Source organism: Dromiciops gliroides, chromosome 4, assembly GCF_019393635.1.
Source record: "Dromiciops gliroides isolate mDroGli1 chromosome 4, mDroGli1.pri, whole genome shotgun sequence".
Taxonomy (NCBI): Eukaryota; Metazoa; Chordata; class Mammalia; order Microbiotheria; family Microbiotheriidae; genus Dromiciops; species Dromiciops gliroides.
The window spans coordinates 113357519-113380231 of record NC_057864.1 but is presented as its reverse complement, the minus strand read 5'-3'; the positions used below and the strand labels follow the sequence as shown (position 1 = coordinate 113380231).

The following is a 22713-nucleotide window of genomic DNA, read 5'->3' as shown; positions in this document are numbered from 1 at the left end:
CGATGTTCCACAAATCTATAGCGAACATGGAAGGAAACAGTATTCTTTAGGGGAGAAGAAATCTTAAAAGATAGGTTTCTCTGGTGAGACAGGCAGATTTTATTTGCAGCCATTGAAAACCTGAGAATTTATAAAGGACAAACTATCTTTAGAAAGCTAGATTATATTCTTGAAGGTAGCCAGATGATGCAGTGGATAAAGCACAGGACATGGCGTCAGAAACACCTGAGTCAAATCTGACCTCAGACACTTACTAAATGTGTTACCAGTCATTTAACCACTCTTTGCTTCAGCTCCCTTATTTGTAAAAATGAGGATAATTATAATACCTACTTCCTATGTTGGTTGTGTGGATAAAATGAGATAGTATTTGTAAAAGAGTTTTGCAAATTTTAAAGTATTATATAAATGCTGGCTGTTATTATGAGAACCCTTGAATTCTTAGCTTCACCAGTTTCTTATGTAAGTAAATTCTTATACAATGGTTTCCTTGTGACATATGCTTTAAACATGAGTACTGAGAACTTTTCAGGTGAGAATACTGAAAATGACCCTGTTATGGATTAAATAGCTTCTTTTTAAAAAAATTAAATGAAATTATCTATTTTTTCTAATTAATATTTTCCCATCCCAAATCCCAATTGAAAAAAGAAGGAAAGCTATCATAACAAATATGCATAGTCAAGCAAAACATTCCATATCAGGCATGTCCAAAAATATATATCTCATTTTACATCTTGAGTCTATCATTCCTCTGTCAGGAGATGGGTCACATTTTTCATCTTTGGTCCTCTGGAGTCATGGTTGGTCATTGCATTGATTAGAGTTCTTCAGTCTTTCACAATTGTTTGTCTTTCATTATATTTATATGCCATAATCTATTCAACCAGTGGACACTTGATGGATATCGCTTTAGTTTCTAGTTCTTTGCTACTACGAGAAGAGATTCTATCAAGTTTTGTACATTTCAGTACTTTTCCTCTTTCTGGAGTATAAATGTAGTGTTGGTATAGCTGGATCAAAGAGTACGCACAATTTAGTGACTTTGGGGGCACAGTTCTCGATTGTTTCCAGAATGCTTAGACCAATTCAGAACTCTGCCAATAGCACAGTAATGGTCTTGTTTTCCTACAGCCCCTCCAGACATTTGTCATTTTCCTTTTATGTCATCTTCACCAATCTGATGAGTGTGAGAGCTTCAAGAGTGGCTTTAATTTACATTTCTTTAATTATTAGTGATTCAAGGGCATTTTTTCATGTCATTGTTAATAGCTTGGATTTCTTCCTTTGAGAAAAGCCTGAAATCTATTTTGACCTTTTATCTATTGGAGAACACACACACACATGCATACATGCATGTGTTTGTGTGTGTGTGTGTATATATATATATATATATACATACATACATACATATACACATATATATGTATATATATTTGAATCATTTTCTTGTAAATCTTAGAAATAAGATCTTTATCAGAGAAACTTGCTATATAGATTTTCTCCCAGATGTTTCCTTTCTAATTTAGGTGCATTAATTTTGTGTAAAACTTTTAAAATTTTATGGAATCAAAATTGCCCTTTTACCTTTTGTGATATTCTCTGTTCCTTTTTTGGTTATGAACTTTCCCCCTATCCATAGCTACAAAAAGGCATTTTTCTCATTGTTCCTCTCATTTGTTTATGGTGTGACCTTTTAAGTATTCATTTGGAGCTTATCTTCATATATAGTATGAGGTGTCAATCTGAACCCAATTTCTGCCAGATGTTTTCCAGTTTCCCCAGTGGTTTTTACCCAGTAGTGAGTCCTTACTTTGATAGTTGGATCTGGGTTTATTGAACCCTAGGCCACAAGTTTCATTTCCTCCTGTATGTTGTATACCTAATATGTTCTACTGGCTGACCTTTATTTTTTAACTAGTGCCAAATAATTTTGATAATTACTGTTTTGTACTATAGTTTGAGATCTGATACTCCTGGGAACTTTTTTTCCCTTGAAATTCTTGACCTTTTGTTCCTCCGAAATGAATTTTTTTTTTTGAGTTCTATAAAGTAATTCATTGGTGGTTTGATTGGTGTGGCACTTAATAAGTAAATTAATTAAATAGCATTATTATTTTCTTTCCAGAATGGCTAGACCAATTCACAATTCCATAAACTCCAATTTATGGGCTTAAAAATGGGCATTTAGGTCTGACTTTATTTCTGTAAGATTATTTTGTAGGCAGTTAGGTAGTACAATGGATAGAGCACTGGCCCTGAAGTCAGGAGGGCCTAAGTTCAGATCTTACCTCATACACTAGCTGTGTGATCCTGGGCAAGTTACTTAACTCCAGTTGCCTTAAACAGCCGGGACCATCTCTAGTTGTCCTGATATATAGCTTGCCACTGGACCCAGGTGACTCTGGAGGAGAGAGTGACGTTGGTGACTTTCCACAGCCCTCTCTCACTTAAATCCAATTCATTGCAAGTCATGCTATCACCCTGATGTTGTGGTCCTCTTGGGGAGAAGGAAGGACAAAGAACTACAAGATTATTTTGTTGTTGTATTCATATGGTTGCTGTATGTTTATTCTGGTAGCATTTTATAAATTTTGTAGGTATTCTAAGTAGAATTTCTGTTTCTATTTCATTCTGCTGTATTTTGGTAATAAAGAGGAAGGTTGTATGTATGTGTATTTATTTTATATCCTGCAACTTTGCAGAAGTCATTTGTTGTTCGGTTGTGTCTGACTCTTCTTGACCCTATGGACCAACTGTCCATGGGATTTTCTTGGCAAAGACACTGGAGTGGTTTACCATTTCCTTCTCCAGTTTTATGTAGGCAGAATTAATTGACTTGTTTGACTAGTTCAGTGTCTGAGGTCAAATTTGAACTCTGGTTTTTCTGATTCCAGGGCCAGTGCTCTATCCACTGTACCACCTAGCTGCCCTACTGAAGTTATTCGTTTTCAGTTAATTTTTTAGTTTTTTTTCTTTTCTTTTTGTTTTGTTTTTTGGAGGCAACAGCCTGACACCAAAATTTTTTTATTGTATTAGGTCACTATAGGGGGTGGGGCCTTGGGCCCTTACTGCACAGCTTGCTTACTGGTGCCACTTCCAGAGTCTTGAGACTTCATGACATCTGGCAGTTCTGGGGGGCTGGAGAAAGACTCAATGCGCAATGTCTCAAATACATCATCAGCTCAAAAGGCCAGCCCTACAGTGGCTGGTGCTTGAGGTCTGACCATCTGACTTGTGAAGCCACATTCGCCCAGGGTCTTACTGTCATCCAGCAGCTGGTTGTCCTTTTAGAGCCACTGCTCATCCGGGGGCCTCTTGAGGATACCTTCCACAATGTGCTTCAGTTCAAGCACTGTGCTCGACTCCTTCACATCTGTGAAGATCGTTGTCTTGTGGCGCCGGATCATTAGGAACACGTCCATCTCGGTGTCTAGCTTCCCTCTTTAGTTTATTTTCTAAGCTTCTCTAAGTAAATCATATCATCTGCAAAAAAGTGATTGGTTTATTCTTGGCCTATGCTTATTCCATCTATTTCTTTTTCTTTTCTCATTGCAATACCTAGCATTTCTAACATGTCAAATAGTGATGACAGTGGACATATTTGCCTAATCTCTGATCTTATTGGATAGGATACTTATTTATTCCCATTATATATGATCCTGATTCTTGGTTTTACCACTCTTGGATCCATATATTCCTATATTTTCTGGTGTTTTTAACAGAAATGGGTTTATATTTTATCAAAAACTTTTTCTTGGTCTAATGTTATAATCATGATTTTTGTTATTGTTATTAACATGGTCAATTATATGTAAAATTTTCCTAATAATAAATCCTGCATTCTTAGCTTAAATCCAACCTAGTTATAATTATGGTCTTCCTAATGCATATCTTTGCATATCTTTTATTTAAATTTTTTGCATCAGTGTTCATTTGTGATAATGGCCTGAGTTTTCTTTCTCTTTGTCTCTTCCTAGTTTAGGTATCAAGACAGTATTTAGCACCAGCCCTGGATTCAGGAGGACCTGAGTTCAAATCTGGCTTCAGACCCTTGACATTTACTAGCTGTGTGACCCTGGGTAAGTCACTTAACCCCAATTGCCTCACTAAAAAACAAAACAAAACAAAAAGACAGTGTTTGTATCATAGCATAAAATTAGAAAGATTCCTTTTTTTATTTTGTAGGTTATATAATATTTGAATTACTTGTTCTTTGATATTTGATGAAATTTGCTTATAAATCCATCAGATCCTGGATTTTTTTTTCTTTGAGTATTCATTTATGGCTCATTCAATTAAAAAAAAATTTTTTTTTTTTGGTGGAGCAATAAGGGTTAAGTGACTTGCCCAGGGTCACACAGCTAGTGTCAAGTGTGTGCGGTGGGATTTGAACTCAGGTCCTTCTGAATCCAGGGCTGGTGCTTAATCCACTGCACCACCTAGCTGTCCCCTCATTCAATTTCTTTTTCTCACACTGGATTATTTAAATTCTTTCTTTTGTTAACATGGACATTTTATATATTTTAAAGTATTTATCCATTTTGTTTAATTTGTTGGTTTTATTGGCATATAGTTGGGTAAATTTTTTTAATACATCTATCAATTTCTACTTCATTTATTACGAATTTTCCATTTTCAGTTTTGATATTTGCATTTCATTTCTTTAAAAAACCAAATCAACTAAGTTCATGTCTATTGTCTTTTTGTTTTTTTGTTTTGAGTGAGGCAATTGGGGTTAAATGATTTGCCCAGGGTCACACAGCTAGTAAGTGTTAAGTGTCTGAGGCCAGATTTGAATTCAGGTACTCCTGACTCCAGGGCCAGTGCTCTATCCACTGTGCCACCTAGCTGTCCCGTTTATTGTCTTATTTAAAAAAAACCAAACCAAACCAAAAAAAATAGCTCTTGAGTTTTAGCTGGGTTTTTTTTTGCTTTCAAGTTTTTTCATCAATTTATTGATTTTCAAATCAAATGTAAATGTATTTCTGCACCCAGCTTTCAGAATATGTAATCTACCTTTTGATGAAATGAAGTTCAGGCGTCACTTGTAACCCCTACCCCTTCCTCCTTTTTTGTAGTCTTCTACTTAAATTATCTGATGATGTGAGATAATAAGTTCACCTACCTTCATTGTTTCTCCATAACATATAATATACCACCCCCCACCTCCCCTTGCTTATTTTTCTTCTATTAAAATTATTAAAACATACCCAATGCACAGTGGATAAAGCACCGGCCCTGGAGTCAGGAGGACCTGAGTTCAAATCCAGCCTCAGACACTTGACACTTACTAGCTGTGTGACCCTGGGCAAGTCACTTAACCCCCATTGCCCCACCGAAAAAAAAAAAGTGTAAAACATACCCAATGCATTCCAAGGCCCTCTGTCTTGACTCCCTCTATGGCCCCTAATGAGAGGATTCCAAGGGAATACTTATATCACTGCTTCCCCCACCCTATTTGGATATAAACATATCATTTTTATAAAATCCCTTCTCTTGACCCCCATATTTTTATATGTTTCTACCCAGTTTTGCTCTATTCATCAGAAATGCTTGAAATCCTTTTTCTTTTTTTTTCTTTTTTTTTTTTAATGGTGAGGCAATTGGGGTTAAGTGACTTGCCCAGGGTCACACAGCTATTAAGTGTTAAGTGTCTGAGGCCTGATTTGAATCCAGGTCCTCCTGACTCCAGAGCCGGTGCTCTATCCACTGCGCCACCTAGCTGCCCCCTTGAAATCCGTTTTCATCCAAGGTCTATTTCTTTGCCCTGTAAGATTATAATCAGTTTTGCTGGGTAAGTTATTCTTTATTGTATGTAAGGTTTTATCTTTTGGAATATGGTTTTCCAAGCTCTTGAATAGTGAGTGGTAGCTCCTAAATCTTGTGTGATCCTGCCATTGATTCATCATACTTGAACTTTTTCTTTCTGGCTGCTTTTCAGAATTGTATGGAAGGTGCCCCCCCCCCCATTTTTTTTTTTTGGTAATTTCTTTTAAATGATCAAGAACTAATTTCTCTTCCCTCTCACCTTAAGATCCCATTTGAAAAAAAAATTGGAAAAAACCACAAAACTCTTGTAACAAATACACATAATCAAGTAAAACAAATTTCCATATTGACTGTATCAAAAATGTGTGTTTCATTCAGCATATTAGTTCCTCACTTTCCTGTCAGGAAGGTGAGTTTCTTTCTTCATAATCATCACTCTTCTAGAATCATAGTTTATCTTTGCATTGATCAGAGTTCTTAGGTCTTTAAAATCCTTTTTGTTTTTACAATGTTATAAAACTGTTCTGGTTTTTGTCACTTCATTCTGTTCATATAAGTTTTTCCAGTTTTCTTTGAAATTGTCTGTTTCATTATTTTTTACAGCACATCTTTGATTTTTTTCTTGAAATTTGATATTCAAGTTTTTTAAATCATGTTTTTAGATAGAACGGTCATTCTTACATTATGTCTCCTTGATGTGTTTTACGGTACATATATCTTACATTTTAAAAAATCTTTTAACTTTATTTTAATATTTCTTGATTGTCTCAAGGAGTCATTAACTTCTATTTCAGTCATTCTAATTGTCAGGGAGTCTGTTACTTGGGTAAGAATTTATACCTCTTGTACTAAGCTGTTGATTATCTTTAAAAATCTTTCCTCCATTTTCATTTCTTTTCCAACTATTTTCTTTAGAGATCTAATTTTATTTATAATACTGTTTTAAAACTTTTTAAAGTATCTCTTCTTTCCAAGAATCAGTCTCATGGCCAACCTGTGTTTTTCTTTAAGGCTTTCTTGTTAATGTTTTCGAATTATGCTTTTCCTCTGTGTTTATGTATTAGGTATCCCTGTCTCCATAATAGCTCTTTTAATTGATATTTTAAAATTTTTCTCATTTTTTCGTGTGTGCACCCATGTGCTTCTTTCTTTTTAATTAATTTTTTTTTTACACATGTGCTTCTTGAAGGATGGGGCCTTGAAAGGTCCAGATAGATATGTAATATGTGGTTTTGCTGTTCATTGACTCTCCAGGTCTAGAGTCCCGTTTCTCCAAGGAACGTGGGGATGATTCAGGCCAGGGAGCTACAGAAGAAATTCACCAAGCCATAAGTGGCTTGATAAAGGGCATGGTCTGCTCATTCTTCTCCTTTTCTAAGTTTTGCAGATTCTGATCCTTGTTTTGGATCGGGGCAACACAACTATAAACTTGCCCCTAAATAGTATAGTAGGTAGTTCCTGGCCCTGGGCCCTGTCAGCTAGTTGGCATGCTCTGTAGCTTCAGAGCAACTTCCCCGACCCATAATCCCTCCTCTGGTCATTCAGCTGTGGCATGAATCCATGATTCTTCTTTGGGGTCAGAGATATAACTGCAGGCTCTTCCCTGATCTGTGCTCAAGGATTGAATCCTGGATCCCATTCTGCAGTCAGAAAGAGAGCTGCATGCGGTTCCTGCCCTGGTTACTTTCCAATGGGCTGAATTTCCAATCACTTCTTGGTCTGGTACTCTTCCATATCTTTGTTGGAGTAGTTGTGGGGGGAGCTGGGCTGTTTTGCTTCCTACTACTACATGGAATGAAAACCTTTCAAAATAGAACCTAGCAGAATAAATTAAAATCCTGTGGGGGGGCAGCTAGATGGCGCAGTGAATAAGCACCGGCCCTGTGAGTTCAAATCCGGCCTCAGACACTTACTAGCTGTGTGACCCTGGGCAAGTCACTTAACCCCAATTGCCTCATCCAAAAAAAAAAAAATCCTGTGGGAAAGTACAAGGTACACATCATCCCAGCTGTGTCATCCTTAACGTAACCTGAGATCACATTTGTTTTTTTGGCTGCCACAGTCATACTGCTGTCTCATTGATTTTGTAGTCTTTTACAGATTTTTTTTTTTTTTAGAAAAACTGCTCTTTATCCACTTCACCCCACCCCATTTTGTACCCAAGACTTAATATTTATTCTGATTGAATTTCATCTTATTAGATCTTATTGGGTATCTAGGTGGTACAGTGGATAGAGCATGGAGCCTGGAGTCAGGAAGACCTGAATTCAAATTTGACCTCAAAAATTAGCTGTATAACTCTGAGCAAGCTACTTAATATCTGTGTGCCTTAGCTTCCTTGTTTGTAAAATGGAGCTAATAATTGTACCTACCTCCCACTGTTGTTTTGAGGATCAAATGAACTAATAATTGTGAAGTGCTTGGCACATAGCAAGCGCTATATACGTATTAGCTATTAATAATAATAATAATTCTAGTGCTCTAGCCTTTCAAGATCTGACTGCCATCCACGGTGCTAGATATACTTCTGAGTTTTGTGTCAACTATAAATTTGGTCAGCATACCATGCATGCCTTTATTCAAGCCTTTGCTAAAAATACTAAATAGCACAGGGCCAAGTATAGATCCCTCAGGCACTCCAGTGGAAATCTACCACATTAATAAAACCGTTAACAGTTATTCTAGCAGAACACCTGGTTCAGCTATCCAAATCTGAATCCATCTAATTATGTTATTATCTAATAATCTCTCCAATCTTCCTTATTATTTTTTTTTTTGGTAATTTCTTTTAAATGTGAATGAGATACTTTATCAAAAGCTTTGCTAAGATTTATGTCAATTATCTCCATAGCATTCTTCTAATGTACTAATTTAGAAATCTTATTTTTAAAATGTTCTTTTTGTTTCAAATAAACTTTTCAACAACAAACTTTTGTTTCTCTTTTGATCCTTACCCAAAAGTTCCCCACTGTGCTTCCCCACTGAAGTTACGGATTTTTGTCTTCTTTGTATGCATTACTAAACCACTACTTTTATATATATATATATATTCCCTTTTTGAATAAAGAATGCCCTTCTACTGTCATTTTAGTCATATGTCCTAATCAAATTGCAGTGGCACCTACCAGGCCTACTTATCTCTTTGTAGTAAGAGGCTTAATTCAACTTTGCTTTCTGCCTAAATTTTTCACATTTTTGGATGAAATCTATGACTGAATACTGTTAGTATTATTCTTGGATATGTCTCCCGTGAATTTACTGAATACTTATATTAATATTTTTTCTTTCAATGTCATATCTTTTTTGGATTCTGGTTCAACAGTTATAATATGGGAAATTGGTTCTTTGCCCTTTCATTTTGGATTTTGAATACTTTTCGTTAGAACTTCAAATCTCAGGGCAGCTAGGTGGCGCAGTGGATAAAGCACCGGCCCTGGAGTCAGGAGTACCTGAGTTCAAATCCGGCCTCAGACACTTAACAATTACTAGCTGTGTGACCCTGGGCAAGTCACTTAACCCCAGTTGCCTCACTAAAAAAAAGAACTTCAAATCTCAAGGCAAATGTATTCCTGGTGCTTATTAAAAATTCTTCATTTCTGGCTAAGAGCCCATAATTTGCATGTTTTATATACAAATTTCTTATTTAAAAATCCATACCCCATTCTCTGATTCCATTGAAGCCACATCTGCTTCTCTTTTGAAGTTTCTTCCCTCAGTTCATGGCAGTGATGAAAATATTACCTGTTCCTGGAAAGTCTTAAATTTCCTGCCCAGGATTTTATAATCCCTAGAGATAATATATAGGTTTGTTTTGACAGTATCATTTGTTTCCATGTGAATCACCACAGTTGGATATTGATTTCCAGGTTTGACAAGTCACTATCACATCTCAGATTCATGCTTCAGGGAAAAAGAATCAATCCTTCCCAGTGACCCATATTGAACTTTGTACCCTGTAGTCAGAGGGCTTTTTTTATACTCCTAGAAAAAAAACAGGATCTATCAAGTGATCATACAGGTACTTGGTTTACTTGCATACTTTTGCTTTGTAATTTTAAATACCTTATTTTATATAATTCTCTATGGAAGATTCTATGTCGAAGACTTCTACATAGAAGACTCTCAACATGCATATTTGTAGCTGACTAAAATACAACTCATTTAGATGAATGGTTGCCCTAGCTGAACTGCTTTAAGGACACATCTTCCCACTTCTGCCTGGAACATCCTCAGTTTTATTCCTCACTCTAGTTTGGCCCTGATCAAGCTCTACTTCTTACTTCTTTCTAATACCAGTAAGGTGAGTAGTGTTCAGGGGACTTGATAGGCTGTAGAGAAAAAGGTCATCTGCTCTGCCACCATCCTCACTGGCCTTAACGTTCTCATTCCCCATCCCTCTTTGCTATTCTGTCCCTAGCTGTTCTTCCTCTTATAATGCTGGTCACAGGCAACACTAAGGGTAAAGAAGGGGAGATATAAAGAAAGTAGGAAGAGAATGAAAATGGGAACTATTGTCATGATTCTTTAGTACCCACAGACTCTTCCCACTTAACCCCATTCACTACCTCTTTCTATGCCCCTTAGCTCTTTTTTCCCCTTGGCCTTTGATTGAATCCTAATCCTTTTCCTTCCCTTCTCTCCCTTTATAATTCTCATTCCATATCTTTCACCCCCAAGTTAGCCATGCTGGAATCTCCGTATACTTGATGGGACTCACCACTAATAACTCGAAATTGAGGTATCCACATTGAGGTAAGAGAAGGAATAGTGTCTGTTATCTGGCCAGCTAGGCGTAGGACCCAGAAAACATTTTTCTCCTTAAAAGATTGTCACAAGTTACTTAGTCTGATTATACTTGACTTTCATTTGTAAATGGAAATACTATCTGTACTTCCTACCTCACAGAATTGTTGTGATGAAAGTACTTCATATGCCATTGAATACTACATAAATATGAATTAGCATTCTTCCACTAGTCCACTGATACTGACTGAGTTCCAAAGATATTCTAGTGGAAAATAAGCTCTTGCCAAATTGGGAAAGTTTTGAATAGAGATCCGATTGTACTGCATGTTTATCATTCAAAGGCCAGGCTAGCTAAATTGAGAGACTAATTCCCAGGTTGGCTACCAAGTGAGGAATATTTTTCAACCATAGCAAAATTTACCTGGGCACTATCCTAGGTCACTGTGGAGTTGGGGGAATAGCTCTTGTTCTTACATATTTGAATCAGTTCCTTATAGATCTTAGATATCAGACGTTTTATCAAAGAAAGTTGCTCTAAAGATTTTTCTCAGTTAACTTCCTCTCCTAATTTTAACTTCATTGATTTTGTTTATATGAGACCTTTTAAATTTTGTGTAATAAAAATTGCCCATTTTATTGTATGTGATTCTCTCCATCCCTTGTTTGACCATAAATTCTTCCCTTATCCATAGCTGCAAAAGAAAGGGTATTTCCTTTGTTTTTCCTCCAATTTGTTTATGATGTGACCTTTTATATAATGGCAAGAATCTTTTGGGGCTTATTTTTGTATGTGATTAAGGTGCAAACCAAATTTCTGCCAGACTACTTTTTATAAGCAGTTTTTGTTAAATAGTATTTCCCACAGTAGTTGGAGGGGCTTTGGGCTTATTGAACGCTATACCAAATTTGTTTGGTTCTGTATGTTTTATACCTAATGGAATGGACTTCCTTAACCAAAACCAAATCATTTCAATGATTGTTACTATGTACAATTGTTTGAGATATTGTACTTCAAAGTCCTCATCTTTCCCATTGTTTTTTCCTAATTTCCCTTGAGATTGACCTTTTGTTTCTCCAGATGACATTACTATTTTCTAGAGTTCTATAAAGTACTCTTCCTTTGGTAGTTTTTTGAATGGTGTGGCAGAATAGGTAAGTTAATTAATATTGTCATTTTAATTATATTGACATAGCCTAATCATGTACAATTATTATTTCTCCAGTTATTTAGGTCTGTCTTTATTTCTGTAGTTTTTGTAGTTGTACTCATATAGTTCCTCTGTGTGAGACTCCCAGATATTTGACCCATTCCATAAGTTATTTTAAATAGAATTTTTCTCTATTCCCACTTTTTTGTTGGTAATTTACAGATTTGTAAATTATGATGATTTGTGTTGAGTTTTTTGTATCTTGTAACTTTGTGAAAGTTATTAATTTTCAATAAAAAAATTTAGTCGACTCTTTGAGTTCAGTTCTCTAAATGTAGTGATTGAATGTACTTGTAGTTTTGTGCAAACTTAAAAGAAAACTTTAAGTGGGTGTTTTTTGAAAGGGTTTTTTTCTTGAATTATAGAAATCATGGGAAGTATTAAGAAGTATCAGTTTCTTTGGAAGTATAAGATAGTGTTTATTATCTGGATATTCCTACGAGACACATTCAACTGAGGATTATTCGTTAGGAAGTTATATTTTTATTTGTTTCATTATCACCAGAGATACTACTTTCTATTACTTATTTGTAGCTTTAGTTATCACTTTTGAAGTGAATTCAAAATAAACGCTAGATTGGTCATATTAATCAAATATAGTTGGAATTGAAAAGGAAGTACATGGTTGAGCACTTTTGCTGAGTTTATATATTTGTATAGCCTCTTAGAAGTTCATGTTTCCTAGATTAGTAAATGAATTAGAGAATACAATGGAGGTGGGTCATCTGGCAGCCTCTCCTTGAAGGACTTCAGTGTCCTGAAAGCAAAACTGGTTCAGTTGCTCAATCTTTCGTTTCCACTTTTTCATTTCCCTTTGTTTTGGAAAGCCAATAACTGGGGAAAACAATTTTCTCAGGGGTAGCACTCAACTTCCACATTTTTAAGAACTAAGATACTTTTTAAAGTAACAGTGCATTAGCCTGCTATTTAGATAGCAAATGGCAAGCATTTAGTCCTCCCTTTTAAGCTATTTTAAGAAAACCGCTTTCATGATCTTTAGGCTATCTTAAAGGCTGCTTCCACATCTTATTCCTTTTAAATGGTTACTTACTTTGAGATTAGTAACTGAGGATACACCCTTTTTTTTTTCCCAACATTCATTTTTATAAGATTTTTGAGTTCCAAATTTTTCTCTTTCCCCTTCCCGCTCCCCAAGACAGCAAACAATCTGATATAGGTTATACATGTACAATCATGTTAAACATATTTCCACATTAGTCATGTTGTGAAAGAAAATCAGAACAAAAGTGAAAAACCATGAGGGGAAAAAAAGTCAAAATAGTATACTTTCATCTGCATTCAGAATCCATAGTTCTTTTTTTGGATGTGGATAGCATTATCCATCAGGAGTCATTTTGAATTGTCTTGGATCATTGTGTTGCTGAGAAGAGCTAAGTCTATCATCACGCAATGTTACTGTTACTGTGTACAGTAACACAATTTTGTTTTGCTCACTTCACTCAGCATTAGTTCATGTAAGTCTTTCAAGATTTTTTGAAATCTGCCTGCTTACCATTTCTTTTCTTTCTTTCTTTTTTTTTTTTTAGTGAGGCAATTGGGGTTAAGTGACTTGCCCAGGGTCACACAGCTAGTAAGTGTTAAGTGTCTGAGGCCGGATTTGAACTCAGGTACTCCTGACTCCAGGACCGGTGCTCTATCCCCTGCGCCACCTAGCTGCCCTGCTGTTTATCATTTCTTATAGAACAATAGTATTCCATTACATTCATATACCACAGCTTGTTCAACCATTTCCCCAATTGATGGGCATCCCTCAGTTTCCAATTCTTTGCCACCTGAAAAAGAACTGCTATAAATATTTTTGTACATGTGAGGCCTTTTCCCTTTTATGATCTCTTTGGGATACAGACCTAGTAGTGGTATTGCTGGGTGTAGGAATATTTTGATGACTTTGCCTAATTTTGGGGCTAAAGCTGACTGGAGGACTAATCTGGGGACTTTTGACTGTTTGGCTATCTGACTGCTATTAATTTAACATGGGCCATTTATAAAGTTCCACCACACTGCTCCACTCCCAAATTGATAAGCAAAATATTAAGAAGCCTATTAACTAAATAATCAAAGCAGAGTTTATTTATGAGATCCTATTTAAAATTAAGAATACAGGGAAATAAAATGTACAACCTGACTGCATTTGCGGTGCCTCTCTTTCCACTGTGTCTCTTTCCCACCTGCTGGGCCTGGAATTTTTTTAATACAATAAGTACCTTGGCTGCCTCTTGCCTTAAGGCACTCAGGTCCTTTATTCTAACTCTGAGCCCCTTTCACTTTGTAAATCCCCTTGCTTCTAACTTTCCTCTCCTTACTGCCACCGCTGAACCCCTGTGTTTCTCTCTCACCGACCTTCTGTCTGTCTGTCTGTCTGCTCCGTCAGTCTGCCCTTCGGCCTCTCTTTTCCCTGCTCCTAGTCCTTCTTGTCTTCTCCTGCGTCCTTGTAGCCCTGTCTCTAGTCTGCCGCCTCCAGTCCTCTTCTCAGCCCCGTCTCCTTGTCCCAACCAAACTGTCCTTGTCCGCCCCCCTTGCTGTCTAACTCCCAGGTCTATATATACCTTTTCTTCTCTCCGCTCAAATCTCGGGGCTTCCTGCTCCCCCACAGACCAAGCTAATCCGCCAGCCAGAGCTGTGGCTGGTGGGGGCGCAGGGGGTGCGCTCGAGCATCCCCTGCCACAGCACAGGCTATCCAGGATCTTTCGGATAGCTCTGCTCAGGTTGGAGGGAGCTGGGGGCTTTTTTTTCCCCAGCTGTCTGACCTGGCGGCTTGTACAGCCCACAGGGCTTTTTGGCTCAGCTGAAGCAGAGGGGGAGGGGGCACCAGCACCTCCCACACAGAAGAGACCCTGAGGGCCTAAGGCTTTCTAATCTCAGCCTAAAGGTAGGGTCCCCAAATCAAAATAAATTTCCACATGGGTATGCAGTTTGGTTGCTTTGGGGATGTAGTTCCAAGTAGTTCTCCAGAATGGTTGGATCAGTTCACAACTCCACCAACAATGTATTATTGTTCCAATTGTCCCACATCTTCTCCAACATTTATCATTACCCTTTTCTGTCATTAGTGGATCTGATAGGTGTGAGATGGTACCTCAGAATTGTTTTAATTTGCATTTCTCTAATCAGTAGTGATTTAGAGCATATTATATAGAGAGCTATATAACAATTTAGAGAGTTATTTAACTTTAGAGAGCTTTAATTTCTTCATCTGAAAACTCTGTTCATATCCTTTGACCATTTATCAGTTGGGGAGGAGACAAGAGACATCCTTAATCCTTAATGGAATTTGTAGTGATATATAAAGAACTAACTTTGGTTCACCATAATAGGACATGATGCTTCTGTTTCTTTTGCTGACCTTGCAAACAGTGGTCTTAGAGATAGATATCTTTATATTTCCTTTTCTTTTTTTTTTTCTTTATAACAAAATTTATTTAGTCACTGGCACATCATTTACAGGCAACCTGTTATGTTCCTAAAGTTTTATTTACAAATTGGTTGTTTGAGACTCAAAATTCATTCCCCTGTAGGAGGAGTAAAAATGGTGATTTGGTTCCCTACAAAAGCCTGTTTATTAACCCAAAGTTTAATTCAGCAAGCTTTTATTAATGCCTACTATGTGCCAGGTGCTAGGCTGGAAAGATAAAAGTCCTCAATTGGGCTAATTGTTGGAGTTGGAGTAGGGGACGGGAGAGGTAACATGAAGGTAAATAGAAATTATGTACAAAATAATTACCAAGTGATTAGGAGGATCAGGATTGGCCTGTTGTTAGGAGGTCACACTTGAGCCTTGGAGGAAACTTAGGAAACTTAAGGATTCTACAAGGTAGAGGTGAGGAGAGAAAGCATTCCAGGCCTGGTGAATAATAGTTTTATTGTGTGTGTTATGTTTCAGAAATAATATACATTAAATGGATCTTTGTGGGTTAACTTGGTAACCTAACCTGGTAAACTTTATGTTTTTTAATTGGAACATAACCTGTTGTATGGTTCTAGCTGAGGAGATAAATGTGCTTTGAACATTTTTTCTATCCTACTACCACTACACCCAGACAGGAAAATAGCAACATCAAAAATACTTCTTCCCTTGAGGGAGTCTATCTCCTGGTTTGGTATGAGCAAGATATTTTAGTATATTTAGGCCATGTTCCTAAATTATGATGTTACCTATACAGTATCTTCTTAAATAAAAAGATAATGGAGAGTTAATTTAGGATCTTTAAAGAAAGAGATTTAATTGAAGTTTTCTTAATATGAAAGGTCTTCTGTTTAGTGAAAAGTTTATACATTTTGGACTTTTCTGTTAGAATTTAATGTAATTTTGCCACATATTTAAATTAAATGCTTTCATTGAAGAATTTTTGAGTTAAAATATGCTACAGAAGTCATCTAATTCAAACATTTGATGGTTTTGAAATATGGTTTCATTCTTAAATTTATTACTAATATCTAATCTCAAATTTAAAAAAAGCCATTTGGGAGGTACCACCTGACACCTATCAGATTGGCTAATACAACAAAAAAGGAAAATAATAAATGTTGGAGAAGCTGTGGAAAAATTGGAACACCAATGCATTGTTGGTGGAGCTGTGAACTGATCCAACCATACTGGAGAGCAATTTGGAATTATACCCAAAGGGCTATAAAGCTGTCCATACCCTTTGACCCAGCAATACCACTATTGGGTCTTTTCCCCAAGGAGATCATAGAAAAGGGAAAAAAACCCACATGTACAAAAATATTTATAGCTGCTCTTTTTGTGGTGGCACAGAATTGGAAATTGAGGGGTTGCCCATCAATTGGGGAATGGCTAAACAAGTTGTGGTATATGAATGTAATGGAATTCTATTGTGCTATAAGAAACGATGAGCGGGCAGATTTCAGAAAAACCTGGAAAGACTTGCATGAACTGATACTGAGTGAGATGAGCAGAACCAGGAGAACATTGTACACAGTATCATCATTATGTGTTGATCAACTATGATAGACTTGATTCTTCTCAGCAATACAAGATAGTTCCAAAGGACTCATGATAGAAAATGCTTTCCAAATCCAGAAGAAAAAAAAGAACTGTGGAATATGGATGCAGATTGAACCATACTGTTTCTTTTGTTTTTGGTGCTGTTGTTTTTCTTTTTTGAGGTTTTTCCTTTTTGCTCTGATTCTTCTCTTATAACATGACTAATGCAGAATTATGTTTAATGTTATTGTACATATATAACCTATATCAGATTACTTGCTGTCTTGGGGAGGGAGGGAAAAAAATTGAAACTAGAAATCTTATAAAAACAAATGTTGAAAACTATCTCTACATGTAACTGGAAAATAATAAAATACTTTTATAATTAAAAAAAAGCCATTTGGGTCAATTTCATTCAGAAAATAATAGTTTCTTTTCCATTTTTTCTCCATTTCAACTTTTTTTTTGTCAAGAATTTTCTTCCTATTTCAGCAAATTTAGTTTTATTTTTTCATTCTTGTGTGGTTTTTAGTTAGCTTGTAGTCATGCTTATTTAAATGGTCATGTTTGATATTAATAATATAATTATGGAACAGTAGAATTTTGGAATTAGTAGCCTTATAAAATATGAAAGCTGAATCAGTCTTCTCCATGTGCTTGAAATTTTATACATGGAAAAGTGCTCTCTCTCCTGCAACAGGTTCTGGATAAGGATCATGCTTTTGTATTTTTCCCAGTTAATGGAAAGGAGTGAAGCAGGGCTGTGCGCTTGCTTCTATCTTTTTTAGCATGTTTTCAGCAATTTTGTCAGATGCCTTCAATGAGGATGGCAAACGGAATTTAGGTCAACTACCACACCAACAAAAATATTTAACTTGAAAAGCTATAAGCCAAGACTAAGTGGAGGGAGGAGGTGGTGCACAACTTTTTGTTCGAAAAGGATTGTCTACTCAATGTGGCCTCTGAAACTGAGATGCAACGAAGTATGGTTCTATTCTTTTGCCACTTGGGCTGATTTTGACCTAACATTAACACCAAGAAAACAGAGGGCTCTCCACAAGCTAGCATCCCTCCTCTCCATGTAGAGCAACCATCAGTTACAGTAAATGGAAAAATTTTGAATGATGGTCGTTAAGTTCACTTACCTTGGCAGATTAACTTTCCAGGGATGCACAAGTAGATGATGAAGTTAAACACACACATTGCCGGAAGCTAGCTGAGCATTTGGGCGGCCCCAAAAGAATGTGTGGGAGAGAAGAGGTATTAGGCTGCTTACTAAATGAAGGGCTACAGAGCCCTGGTGATGACCCTGTGAAATCTGGACAGTCTATTGTGCCAGAAATTGATACCACTTCCATTTTAATTGTCTTAGGAAGATTCTGAAGATGACCTGGCAAGATAGGTACCAGATGCTAAGGTCTTTTCTTGAGCTAACTTCAAGCATTCAAACTCTACTACAGAGAGAGCCACATTCAGATGGGCAGTGCTAAGCATATATTTTACATGGGGATCCAAAGAAGTGATACAAGGACACCCACAAGGTTTCTCTGAAGAACTTTTGGTATTGATTATGAGACATGAGAGAAACTGGCATGGGATGGTCATTTCCACATCAAAGAAGGTCCTGTGCTATATGAGCAAAAACAGAAATGCAGTAGCTCAACAGAAACACAAGATGCACAAATTTAGAGATATACACCCTCCCAAATGGTCATATGTCCTATTTGTATCCAACTGTTAATAATAGAGCCTTCCGAGCTGATCAGCCACAGCCAGACACACTGTACATCGACCCCAACATCCTGGTGTCCTTTTTGGTCCTCTTTGAGCATGAAGCAACAAACAAACAACTTGAAATTTAAATGCATGTATAAGGCACTATTTTTTTGTTTTTTCTCACCCATTTCCTTAAGTGTTATGTACAGGTTATAAAGGATAGAGGTACCGATGGAAGAGAAAATAAAACATTTTAACTGGTTCGTATAAAAGAAATTTGTTTAGAAATTTTCCAGTAGTCTTTTATTTTGTGGGTTTTGTTTTTTGGTTTTGTTTTTTTTTTAAAGGAAATAAAGTGGTATTTGGGGTTTTCTTTGCAGAATTCTCGCATGGAAATTTTGAAATGTAGAGGAGAAACAGCTTTCCAAGCAGATCACTGAAGTAATTGAAGGTAAAATCTATATGCTGCTTTTAGATGGAAGATATGTGGCTTGGTGGTCTCTGAAAATTCATGACGTGTATTTTTAATCTGTTTTAGCAGAAATTGTCAGGTTTTTTTTACTTGATTTTTCTGCATTTGTCTAAGAGGGGAAGCAAGGGAAAGGAAGAGAATAAAGCATCTATGTAGCACTGATCATATCAGGGCACTGTGCTAGACATTTTACAGATATTTCATTTGATCTACCACAAAAAACCCAGGAAGTAGGGGCTATTATTATCCTATTTTACAATTGAGGAAACTGAGGCAGACAACATTTGAGTGGCTTTGGCTAGTGTCACACAGCTAGTAGTGTCTGAGGCCAGATATAAACACAGGTCTTCCTGATAACAGGTCCAGGCCTAGTGCTCCATCTGCTGTATCACCAGCTGCTTCTAACAGCAGCTAAGGATTGGCTCCATAGTCAGTTAGTCTTTATGGGTATTGGGTTTTGATCCAACCAGATTCATAGATTACATTCAAAATTTGGAGTCTTCACAGTACTATCATAGCTTGATATTGTTGAATTACTTATCCAAAGTAAAATAAAACAAAAATAAAGCACCCCTGAAACTTAAAGTAAATCAAATAAATTTAAAAAGTTCTTTTTATAAAATTTTTTTTGAAATTTGACTATTCAACATCTTTCTGGTTGAGTATTAACTGTTGCTTCAGTTTGTGGCAGGTTTCAGAGGTTAGCTTTAAATCTTTTAACCCTTGATGTGATTTAAACTGATTACCTGAAAAACCATGACTTCCTTTTGTTTCTTGCATGCAGTGGATAAATCTCTAGCTAACTAACTTGAGATCGTTATCTGAAAACACTTCAGATTCCATACCCCTTTAGCTCTCTGAAATATTCTACCCTGACTATATTGCTAAAGAACAAATGTTTATATTTCCAATAGAAAGTTGGATGTGTCATACCAGTAAACTAAGTACTTCAAGATTGGCATTACCTTTGGTTTTTGTTCTTCCATTGATTTCTTTCATGCTCCCAGGTTCAAAAAATAGTGTATAAATAGTTAGTATTACTTGAGCTGATTTTTTTTATAAGCTTATTTTCACATAGTCATTTATCAAGGTTTTATAGCTTATAACTGAAGTTTCTCGGCTATCATTGATGCAGTCTCTTGGTAGTTTGAAGAAACTCTGGCCTACCTACGAGTTGTGACTCCATCATATTTTCTTTAGAATGGTTGTAGCCTGATACGTGTGGAATCTAGGGTATTGTGTTTTTATTTCACTGAGAATTAACTTGAAGCATCGTTATTTTGTTTTTGAAGTCCTTGCCAGTGTTGATTGAGCAAGCAGATGGGTTCTCCAAAGTTCTAACGATGCAGCCCACTCTACAACTTCAGAGGCTCCACCAAGAAGTTTTCTCTGGCAGTCACACGAAAGAAGCTATAAAGCCTGAGAATTTTATAACACAAAATAGAAACTACCCCGACAGAGACTAATGCCAAGAAAACCACAAAGATAGTAATGAAGAAGAAAGAAACCTCACAACTCTCCACAGAGAAAACAGTATCCATTGCGGCGGATGAGAATGATCTTAATTCATGAGATGCTCCTGTTTGTCCTAGAAGTGGTGAAAGGGCTTTATCAGTAGCATTAAGCTGACCTGGAATTTTAGATAGAATAGGAAATAATTTATATTTCTTTGACTAGTCATTCATTAAACAAGATCCCAGCTGTATAATTAATCAATAAATGTGATTAATGTATAGATTATCTTAAGTCACCATTTCATCTGCAATAAGATGAAAAAACTTGCTTTGTTTGAGTTAAGGTGTGATGGCCCATCAGTAGGCAGTGATGGGGTCCCTCAGGTGCCATCATGTTTTGTTTTCATGGACACTTTTCCATGGAATTTCATGGTTGAGGTAAATGTATAAGCTTCCATGAATTAAATCTTTGTTCAGATGGGAAAATAGGTATATAATAGCGCTATTCCTATTCCACTTAATTAGAATTTTTTTGACTTAATGGATCCATATTTTTTGTGTAAGTCTTTCAAAGGTTTACTTATTGTTTATTTCAGACAGTATTCTTGTAAATAAAAGAAGACTCCAGTGTTTTCCCATGCTATGTGTATATTTTATTTTCATAAAGCTTTTAGTCAAACAACATTTTACTGTGGACTAGTATCATCAGATTTTATATCATGTTTAGTTCTAGTTTCAGGTGTTTTGTCAGATTAATACTTTGAAAAACAATTTTGAAATATTGTAGGGAAAAATATATGTAATTCATGTTGAACTATTGTATATTTTAAAGATCTTGATATAATAAATATATAATCACTGTTAGATTGTCTGCCAAGAGAATGAATAAACCCTTTACCTTCACAGTTTTCTCAAGTCAGTGCCTTTAACATTTCCTTATTGTAGCTTTTAGTCACAGTATGAGAATCATACAATATACCATATGTTTTTCTCTTTTGATGACTGACAATATTTTCCATTTTCAAAGGATTTTGTTAATCATGGAACTTGAAAAATCTATATTTATTGATAATCATACAGTGTCAGGCATAAAAACTGATTTTTATAGAATCAAATTTCCCTAGTGAAGAAAATTATAGTGATATTTTAGTTTTTTGTATATATTTGTACCTCATTTGTAATCTGTATATTTGTAAATAGAAATATAGTTTATATTAAAATAATACACTAAGAATGAAGTCATGTTGCCTTGAATATCTGTCAGTTTATGAGCTGTTACATAAGCATTTTTAAGTTGTACTTGATGGGTCTGTTATCTTTATTCACTAGTTCCTATAACACTCATCTTTTACTTAGAGACATATATAAAATTTTCTTTTAATCTATGGAATGTGCCGTATTTCAGCCCTAGGTGATTTTTTTCTTCTCTAAAGCTTCAAAATGTAGCATTCTAAAAATTAACTTAATGTGATAACATTTCCCACTTCTCAGTTAGAAACAAAATTTAAAATGCAAATACATATAAGGAAATGTCATTTCAACTTCACCTTCTATTAAAGTACAAATAACTGATATCAGATTCTCTCTTGAGTCTTTTAGGAAAAATCTGTATACAAAAACTGTAAAGAGAACCTAAGAAAGATTATTGCATCAACTTGATAAGAAGGGAATATTGTGGGACTGTACAACAGAATTATCTTTTCTTCCTGCCATAACAAAAGGAATGAAAGGTAAGGGTTCTTCACCATTTGAATAGTAGAAAGTATTTTTTTTTAAAGTAGAAAATTATCTGTTCCATATAGTTTAGATGTATACTACCTAAGGGCTAAGTATTAATAAGTGTTTTCCAGGCCTAGAAGTTTATAAAAATTGATTGGACTATCCCTAAGGAGAGAAAACTGAAGCAAAAACTGGTAACCATAGGCTAGAGTGGTTAAGCTCAAGGAAAAATTAGAATTCCTTTGGAAGGGGTAGAGTGGCCATTGCCAATCTAATAGGCATGGTGAAAGGTAGTTAAGTGTAGTAGTTAGCAAATAGATAAAAGTTGAGAGGATCTGGAATTCAGTAATTGTGGAGGGTAAGAACTGTTCTGATGACCTACAGGGATCATACTACATTTGCTTTCCTGCTATAGCACTTATATATGAAATACATGCAGAGTAAAGTTCATGCTAGAGTTAGGATGTAAAAGAGCAGGAGAAATCCCTTTCTACTTTGCAGCAGATTACTCAGTGAAATGTTTCCCAAAAGGATAATAGAAAAGGCTCAGTAATAAAAAAGTAGACTAAACAGGAGAGGAAAATCCAACAAAATGGCCAAAAAAAAAAAAAAGTAAGTAAAAGAACTGTTGTAAACAGGTATAAAAGTCCTCAGGCCAAG

General features: G+C 35.9%; 1 protein-coding gene and 1 pseudogene across 1 annotated transcript in view; one reads left to right on the top strand and one right to left on the bottom strand.

Moving 5' to 3' along the window:
- NSL1 (NSL1 component of MIS12 kinetochore complex) overlaps positions 1–21504 on the top strand; it is a 33679-nt gene extending 12175 nt beyond the window's left edge. Inside the window, 5 exon segments of the mRNA XM_044004910.1 lie at positions 18790–18830; positions 18832–18853; positions 20168–20319; positions 20321–20377; positions 20379–21504. Coding sequence (XP_043860845.1) covers positions 18790–18830; positions 18832–18853; positions 20168–20319; positions 20321–20377; positions 20379–20498 — 392 coding nt within the window. The 3' untranslated portion in view covers positions 20499–21504.
- On the bottom strand, positions 3069–3425 carry LOC122755943 (annotated as a pseudogene).
- Positions 21505–22713: the final 1209 nt, after the last annotated feature.